This window comes from Artemia franciscana, chromosome 4 (assembly GCF_032884065.1).
Source record: "Artemia franciscana chromosome 4, ASM3288406v1, whole genome shotgun sequence".
NCBI lineage: Eukaryota > Metazoa > Arthropoda > Branchiopoda > Anostraca > Artemiidae > Artemia > Artemia franciscana.
In genome coordinates this window covers 8931245-8940946 of record NC_088866.1, presented here as the reverse complement: position 1 = coordinate 8940946, position 9702 = coordinate 8931245, and the positions used below count along the sequence as shown (strand labels likewise).

The following is a 9702-nucleotide window of genomic DNA, read 5'->3' as shown; positions in this document are numbered from 1 at the left end:
GATATTGAGTTTCCAGTATTTTCATCTTTTTCCGTTAAGCTGTCGACACATCTCATTTGGCAAGCACTAAAGTGCCGTTAAGGTTTCTGTGATGTTGGGTTTTTCTGTTAAGTTTTTCACCTTTTTCTAATGTGTTCTCGATACATCTCATTCGGATCACACTGAAGGGATGCTAAACGTTCTATGAAGTTGAACTTTTCAGTTTTTTCATCTTTTTCTGCCAAGCTCTCGATACATCTCAGTTGGCTTACAATAAAGTAATGTTAAGCTTTCTGTGATGCTAAAGTTTTGAGTCTTTTCCGCTTTTTCTGTTGAACAATCGGGCTTTTCAGTTAAGAAATAAGCTCAATGGACCTAAATATTCTTATGACAAAAAGAACACACCAAAAACACAACGGTTTGGTGAAACAGAAAATATAATTATAACTATAAAAAAAGCAAAATTCTCAAACAGTGTCTTGGTTCTTGGGATTCAATTTATCATCCCAATCTTCGGGAAATCCAGTTTTTGTCTTCATTGTTTTTTCTAATTCTTTAATTTTCTCACCCATTATCTCTTTGCTTTTCAATTTTTTCGCGGTTTTCTCCTCCATATCTTTGTAGTACTCATGATATACGAGTTTTAAAGGTGGTACAAATAGGTGGAGCTTAGGCAAATCTTTTGGACAAACCTAAAAAAAAAAAAATCTTTTTAGAAATTCCTAGACCTGCTGAAGTTGCTTCAGGAAAATTTTAAGTACCTTTCTGGGAGTTGGCTCCAGTGGCTTTTACACTGTCCATCAGACTTCAAAATTGACAAAGAAATTTAAACAATTAAGGACAATCTGGTGATCCTAATATTGCCTAGGATGCCCATCCTAGGATTGACAAATTTATCATTTGGTTTCAATTTGGGTCATTGAATCAATAATTGCCATTGGGTCAGCATCGAATCGACAGATTTTCAGAATATAAAAATGGAATATCAGAATACACAGAAATCAAATTTTAAGGGAATGCAAAAAGAAAGCTCTATAAATGTTGACATAAAAACAATATCCACTACCAATTAAGCATTTGATTACAATTGGTAAGTAGTTTCGGCCTTTGGGGGGGGGGGACAAGTGGGGCGACCGGCACGGGCCTCGCAACTACCAGAGCCCCGTGCAAACAGGGCCAAATATGTTACGAATTACAGTCACATATTTGATTTTGTGACTCCATTAGGGGCCTAAGAGAAAAAGCCGTGGAATACACGGCTGAGTCTTCCAAATGTGGAGCCCCCCTTTATGTCGAGCGGGGCCAGCGGTTATAAAACTGTCGAAACTCCCTAAAAGCTTAAAAACCCCTTTGTTAGGGCCTTTTGGCCCTGGTTACCAGACAAATGTACCTTTCTTTTGTTTTCAGTTCCAAATAGGCCCTTGTTAATCACTAGGCTCCGCGCACCAGTAAGACCAGCTCTGTTGGCAAGTGCTTGTACACTGGTTAGAAATAGATATAAGTTTTTTGAACTTCAGAGTAAGTTTTTCTGATTGCATTCTGACATTTTTTCTTAGTAGAGCTAGAGTACTGAGCCAGTAGAGCCAAAGTACAGGCCAGAGTTTTGAAGAAATGAGATTTATAGCTGATATATTTCTCTGGGAGCATTAATCTTCTACATCTTGAGGAAGAAGGTACCCAGTATACAAAATTGTGGAGTAATGAAGGGTTTTCCTACCAGCATGCTTTACACGTTCGGTTATAAACACAAACAACAGGTAAAAAAAGGTATGGATTTAATCTAAGACAGAAAATTTGTTTCAACTTTAAATGAATATTTCGGCTGAAGTAAAATACAATCTTATGAGAATTGAGTGAGTACTTCTCTAAAACCCTATTTAAAGAAATAATTTTATTTAGCTTAAGTTTAATTTCTATTGCCTCAATAACAACTTGTTTAGTGCTCAAATGATTACTAATGAGCTTTGCAAATTAGTTAAGTGTGGTTATATTGCGGCGTCTGCCCTTTTAAAAAGCGGCTCAACGTAAGGCAATCTAAGGTGGCTACTGGGTTGTATTTAATTAAGGCAGTATCAGCTAAGGGATTCCAAGCGCAAGTTTTCTCAGGGACGGCTGTAAAGGATGTACAAGTAGCCTGTGGTCGTAATCCCTAGAAGTATTCTCATTAGGATTAGAGTATACGACTCAGTAATAATATTGCTCCCCCCTAAGACTCTTAATACCTAACCTTCTTCAGAAGGAATATAAAATATAATCCTTATCAGAGTTACAGTGATGAGAATAACGCATCTACCCTGATCACACTGAAAATCTTGAACAGAAGACTTAATGGCGGCAAAACCTAAAATGAAGCTTTATCCATCTGGCAATTGACAAGTGGAGCAACTTAGCAAAAACAGACTCCATCCCCCCACCTCCAAAAATTTCATGTATTGAAACTTTTTGGAATTTCAAAATTTTTCAAATTAAATTCAAAAAGAAAAACAAAACCAATATCTAGAACTTCTATCTTTTAGTTCTTCTATCAAAAAACTAATACCGGTTCGGGAACACGGGCCGGAACGGGATAAGGGTTGGAATAGGGTAGGCGATTTTTAGATGACAAGAAAGTTGCTGCGCCAAGCGGCAATAGCTACAACTTCTCCAGCTCGATACAGCTGAACTACGGTATCCATGTTGGTTTAGTTTCCTTTCGTTTAATGAGTGAACCTTTTGTCTTCTAGTTATTTGCTCTTGGATTGCAACTTTTTGATTTTGTAAACAATATAAAGTCAACACACTTCTTTGTATTAAAACTACAGCTAGTCATACTTGTAGTACCTTCAATGGACTTTGTTTTAGTCACTTTATTGTTTCTTTACTTGAAGTTTTCGCGTGGCCATAACCTCCAAATAATAAAACATGTTCCTGGGGCGGAATTAGCCCTTTCCGCTCCGCACTGTTTTAATCTGACCAGTCGTTGAAATTGGGTCAGTAACTTTTTATAATTCATTTTGAGATGGTTCGTGTGTGTAAGAAAAATAAAAACAGACAATCCTGTTCCACTGTGGCAATCAACAATACTCTTGATACGGTTTATAATTCATTTTGAGATGGTTCGTGTGTGTAAGAAAAATAAAAACAGACAATCCTGTTCCACTGTGGCAATCAACAATACTCTTGATGCGGTTGTTTCTGGTCCATGTTGGTGCCCGAAGGCTTCTAATGAGTTTGACGTTCCCCAACTACTCTTGAAAGATACGTTAAGGCCGTTATTAGGTGAACTGATGGAACTCGAAAATCTGAAAATTTATATTTAAAAAGTACTCAAGTATTCATTGGCGGAAGATACCGCTTTTAATATCAGGCCGTAGCTTCTTGAAGATGCTACAAAATGTTTGCTAGGATTTTGCTCTATTTCCTCTAATTGCTTGGAAATCTTAGAAAATGTCCAGCTCTTTTTCACAAGTGTACTCTATGAAGGATATTTCTATAAGAACAAAATCGGTACTATCATGAGCAGAAGACAATAACCTGTAAGATGATTGCAACCATTTTTCGATGTACTTTCCTGTTTTCGAACAGTCCCATAGAATATTTTCGGCTACCTGAGATTTTTACAAGTTTTTTGCCAGAAAGAATCGTTTCAGATCACCCTAGAGATCAGATTGACAAGCTGGTATAATTAACCTGCTATTTCCGCCAATGAATAAGTGCTATTTGAAGGGTTTTTGACAATCGACGGTCTCTAGAGAATTGAGAGACAGAAGGATACCCTAACTTCAATTTTGAATCTCGATGTTTTCAAGTTCACTTAATCACGGCCTTAAGAAAAAAGGAGAATTCTGAGTATCTGATTGATAAACTGCTGGGACATTTCAAGTCATGTTCACCCAAGAACAGGAACTTGAGCTTGTGACGTACTTAAAAACTATGGAGGTGCGGTTATTTAGTCTGACGAAGAAGGACTTACATACCTTAGCTTACCAGTTAGCTCAAAGAAATGGCATAGCTCATAGATTTCAAAATGAAATACCTGATCAAGAGTGGGTCAACGGATTTTTTAAGGGAAATCCTTCTCTGTTTATTCGTGCAATGCACAGGCATTCTGAAACATTGGGTCTGTAGTATTTGTCATTACTAATCCTGCACCGAGGAAACAAATCTTCTGTGTAGAGAATTGTCTTGCGAAAAACAAATAATTCGACAAGTTTTAACTATTTCAATAAAGTGTCTGACTAAACGCTTCAAATACTCATGTAGAAAAAAAAATGTTCATACTATGTAAGCAGAATTTTCTGTTTCTAGGTTTAAACAATAAACCATCAATAAATCGCGGCAACAGTAAAGCACTGTGGTAACCCTTCATGGCTATAATAGCAATATATCAAGAATAGATTCTTGTTAAACGAAACGGGAGATTACACAAATAGTATATGAAGTCGGTTTTCCTATGGAGTTTAAATTCAGCGTCAGTTGGTTTCTGATCATTACAAAGGAGAAAAAGCGCACAATTTCATTTAACAATATCATCTGTGATAGTCAGTTCCATGATGGGATATTCAAAAATAAGACAAACGATATACCCTGTTCCGAGTGAACTTTTATTAGCGGAAGAAAAGATTAAACGGATGGATGTAAAATCTTAACTTCACGTTTGCACACTTTTTGTGAATATTTGTGATTCTAAGAATTCATTGAGGTTTTTGCCTTTTTAAAAATTTGTAGACAACTGCGTAATATATGTAAATTTGGGGAAGAGGATTAATTTGCCAAATCCCCAAGGGTGCTCAGGGACAATTTGTGCCAATGAATCCTTACTATAGTGGCAGGCCAGTGATGATAAATTGGGCTCAGCCTTACCAGCTAGGTCCTGGACAGAATGCACCTCCACCAATAGGTTAACATAATTAACATCAGGGTCAACCTTCCTATAGCCATGCCTATGCTGCAGCACCATCAAGAACCAGCACATAATCTCCCATGTTACAGGGCGACTAGTGCTAATAGATTTACACCATTAAGCACAGAGCAATTTTCAGCATTGTCATGTGAAAGTGATGATAAGATGAGGGCAGTTGAAAACTCATTTGATGTTGAAAGAATCAAGAGACAACAGGCAGGGTCAAATTTAGAATTTTGGCCATAAAAGAAGAGATCTTTCCCCAGATATACATAAGTCCTCTTTGCTTCAGACAAAAAGAAATAACATTGATAAGCCACCCAAAAGAGAGATTGTAAATGTGAGTATTGCCTCAGCATGACAATTTAACACTAAGGTTGAAATAGAAATGATTAACAAAGGGGAAGTTCAATCATCTGACTTTGGTATGGTGAAGACTTTCAAAGGATCACTCACAAGCCACACGTTTCAACGATGTTATGAGGAGGAGGTCCATAATGACTGTGTACATTCAAAATGAGGACGCAGCAAAGATAATTCTGAACAAAAAAAATTGCTGATATCACGGTAACATGAGAGTGCCCCTTGTGAGAGGATTTTGAAGGGAGTTCCTCTTAACCTGACAACAGAAGATATGATGGACTGTCTACAAAGTGTAATAGTTGTACATGAAGTAGTAAGATAGAAAAGGCTCAACCCAGAAGCTAGAAGACCGTTTTATAATAATAGTGACATTTGAAGGTGACACATTACCTCCCAACATTTGGTGCTGTGGAAGGAAATGAGAAGTTCATGTTTACCATCGTATAACCCTGCAGTGCAGCAAATGTCAGAAGTATGGTCACCAGCAAAAGGAGTGCAGAGCCAAGGAGCCATTTTATCTTCGTTGTTCAAATAAACATTCATCAGATAAATCTCCTTTGAAAAGGGGTGTCTTTTCAAAGACAGACCTTGGTTTGACAGACCAAGGGCATTTTTTGTGCCAACTGTACAGTAAATCATGCCTCTACATCTTTTGCTTGTCCTGTGAGGAAATATTTTTTAATACTTCAAGTGGTAGAAACTTAAAAAATGGGATATAGGATGATTCAAGTAACACATGAGAGCTATGCAGATTCAGCTAACAGGATGAGTTTGTAAAGATTAGCACTAAATATATCTGCATCAGATGAGACTGTTGAACAAATAAGAGAAGTTACAAAACAAGAAAATGCAAAAAAAAAATGGTAATGGGTGTATTCCCTAAAGCAAAATTGTTGGAAATGAGCAGCATGTTATCAGATCGAATTGAAAGACCTTGCAGATTAGAAGAAGAATTAGAGTCAAGGTGTCTTAATCAGCAAAAGCTCGTCAGTATTTGTAAGCTGAATGGAACAGTTGACAATACCCAAAATGGATCTTAAAATTTTATCATGGAATGCCCAGACAGTCATGACAAAGAAGATAGGCTTTATAATGCAATAATATAGATTGTCGGAAAATGAGATCAATGTAATATCCATACAAGAGACATGGTTGCAAACATATATAAACTTGACTTTTAAATGATATTATGTGATAAGAAAAAACATGTCAGAAGGCACAAAAAGTAGAGTGTGGATTTGTGTAAAAAAGCCTTTAAATTTAATTGAGTTGGGATTGGCCAGCTGGATTCTCCAGACTATAAAGTTGAAATCAATCTCGCAGCGTACTTCAACAACATGGATCAACTATTAACATTATAAATATGTACACTGCAAATGGAAACGACAGTCTTATATATTAATGAGCAATCAGAGAGAATTCTTGCTAATGAAGAACTGATCAAAACAGGTGATTTTAATGCACACAGCAAGGTTTGGTGCAAACATGACCTTGTAAAAAGTCATCTGGAATGAGTATGGAGAAGTTTTTGTTAGAATTCCAAATTTGCCTCACCACTTCCAAAGGAACCCGTAAAAATCATCTTACTGGCAGTCATACAACAAATAACTTAACATATTTTCCTAGCCTTAACTTAGCCACAAGAAGTACTGCTATAATTTCAGAGTATACACTGCTTTTTAGTAAGTATTCCCCTATAACTAAAAACATTGAGGGTCACAATGTTAGCAGCTACTATTGAGCCGCACTACTCCTTACTTAGAGTTCGTTACTACGAACTGTTTGAAAAGCTAGTTAGCCTTTTTTTTAATATGACAGTCATGGTCTGACGATTCAATCTTTGAGTTTTTCTTAAGGTAAGAGTATCCTAATTATGTAAATTTTAACGTATTTTACCAACTTAAATCCTTTGTGGAGAGGAATCATCTAGCATTTTTCTCTCACTCTCTGCATTATGCATTTTCCCCCATGAACCTCCCCCTTGTTCTCCTTCAATATCATGCTTGATTGTCATTTGTAGAACCAACCAAAAGCTTTAATGTAAAACTTACAGTCATATTATCAAATGCAATTCCAACATGTTCGTCCATAGTGTCTTCAATAATGGGCAGCTTTGCGTATCTTTGACTGAAATGTGTAAGCAGGGTGTATTTGGCCTTCATTTCTTTGCCAACAGCAATGGCTTGGGACGTCGTGCTGTGCTGCTTCACCCTTGCCTCTTCTTCCAGATCATCTTCCATAGTACTTTCGTGAATAAGTATGTCACTTCCTTTGCCTAAAAAAAGTTGCAGGAGGATGAAAAATATCGCATTCGTAAAGAGTTTTTATCAGGATACTGGGGACCAGCTGGCACCAACTGGGGATGGGAAACATTTGCATCTCCCCCTTCTTTTATGAAATAAACATCTTGTCTTATTTTGTCCACCCTAATTCCGAAAACAAATTGTTTTAGTATCTTTGTTGAAAAATATCATTTTATGGTATTTTCACTGCAAATAATGGAAAAAAACAAAATTGCCCTCTCTCTAAATTTGAAAAATACAATTTTTCCTTTCCCTTATTTTTGTGAATTTGTGCCGCTGATTGGGGGTAATCCATTGCCAATAAAGAATATTTTCAGGCCTCGATTTTTCCATTCTTACATGTATCAAGACAAAGTGCTCTTTTTAATTGTTTTCGGTGGGGGGAGGGGATGGTTTTTACTAAATAGTATCTAAAAAATATTTCTTCTATTTCCCCTCTTGTAATAAACGATATTTTTATATGTCGTCAATAGTTTTATTTTTCATATCATAACTTCCCATACCGCGATGATTTTGATGAAATTTCGATAATCTAGGATAATAAGTGAAACTGCAAAAACATAGTTACGACCCGGGGGGGGGGAGATTTTTGGCTCTCCTGTATTCCATAACACACACACATACACACTCAAAAATTTAAATTACACGCAAAATCATCTCTTACATAAGCAAGGGATGTGACGGAAAAATTTATAAGGTCAGTCTGACACCTAAGTCGGCTTTGTCCTGCTAAGAAAATTTTCTTTAAGATACACTTTGGTCGGACTTACACGCACCTATAAGCGTATTTAAATAGTTTTATAGAAGCCAGAACCAAAAAGTTCTATCGGACCTAGTTCAAAGAGCTAACTTACTTATTATAGTTTGCAATTAGTCGCTAGAATTATTTAACTAGTGGTAATTAGTAATCATTTGCTATAATTATTTATATCATCAATATTAACAATTTTTGACACAACCTTTCGTCGGTCAAGTTCAATTACCATGATTGACGATAATCTAAGCATTCAGCGAGAAAGGCATAAAAAGAAACTGTTCACAATATTGAAAATAAATTCATATAAACTCTTTGATTTTTAAAATTATTCCTTCAGAAACTGCATTCCTTAATTTTCAACTCTTGCCAGTACTAGAAGCAAGATTGAAATTATTATGCAAAACTGGTTTACCGTTTCGCGGAACCGGAACCGGTATTGGTAAATAGGAATCGGAGCCGGTATCGGTACCGTCATTCGGTAAACAGGAAAATGGTATGATGGAACCATTAAAATTATGTGACTTTTTTTAAAAATCAAGCATTAAAAACTTTACTAAAGCCACATGTTCAGTATTTTATTTTTTCCTGAACGAAAAAAGGTTTTATTTTTATTTATTTCTTTATTATTACCAATAGCGTTAAGCATCAATGCTTGTCGCAAAAAATTGCGATTATTTTATTCCTCGACGTTATCCAAGACTGCACCTTTTTTTATAGAAAGAGAATTTCAGACTTACCAACTTCAATAAGTTCAGGCGAAAACATGGTATCTCCCGAGTAGGTCATTTTCCATCCGTTTTCATGAGAAATTGTGATACCAAATGCCAGAAAACAATGCTTCACATATGCAGTGGCAACATCCAAATTCAAACTTTTCTTCAGTTTCAAATAAGAAGGTTGATTTTTGGCCTTTCTTTCATTATACTCTATAAAATAGCAAATAATTGAAGTAGGTTTTCATATTAATTCCATTTTAAATAATTCTCCTGTTTTCATGAGATTGTCGATGTGTGACGTGGAAGTTATGAAAAATATCCTCTCCTCAGATCCTCAATCTCCTCAATCCCAACTATTTCATGAATTTTAATGGAAGGATTTTGACGGATGAAGAGATTATAGCCAAATACTTATTATCAGTCTATTTTGGCAAAAAGCTGGAGTCAAGTTGCTTAAACTGTTTTTGTTTGATTTTTTTCTCTTGACCAGACACAGGAGCAAAATATCCCAAACAATTTTATACGCATCAGATTTGAAAGTTTGAGATGGAAGTTTCTTCGTTAGGGGACTTCAATAATGAATACAATGCATAACTCATCATCGTGGTTTTATTTCCGTGTATGATGGTTTTTAAAGTAGCACTGAAATGAAGTTTTTCCTCCAATAACTGCCACGTACCCAGCTTAAAAAAAAGTACCGGA

At 36.1% G+C, this 9702-nt stretch overlaps 1 protein-coding gene across 1 annotated transcript in view; it reads right to left on the bottom strand.

The window, feature by feature from the left end:
• Positions 1-398: 398 nt before the first annotated feature.
• The window catches only part of LOC136025953 (ribonuclease Z, mitochondrial-like), a 63634-nt gene continuing 54330 nt past the window's right edge, over positions 399-9702 (bottom strand). Inside the window, exons 11-13 of the mRNA XM_065702056.1 lie at positions 9022-9210; positions 7276-7499; positions 399-671 (exon numbers count right to left, since the gene is read on the bottom strand). Of these exons, the coding sequence (XP_065558128.1) occupies positions 447-671; positions 7276-7499; positions 9022-9210 (638 nt within the window). The 3' untranslated portion in view covers positions 399-446. The remainder of the gene's footprint in view (positions 672-7275; positions 7500-9021; positions 9211-9702) is intronic.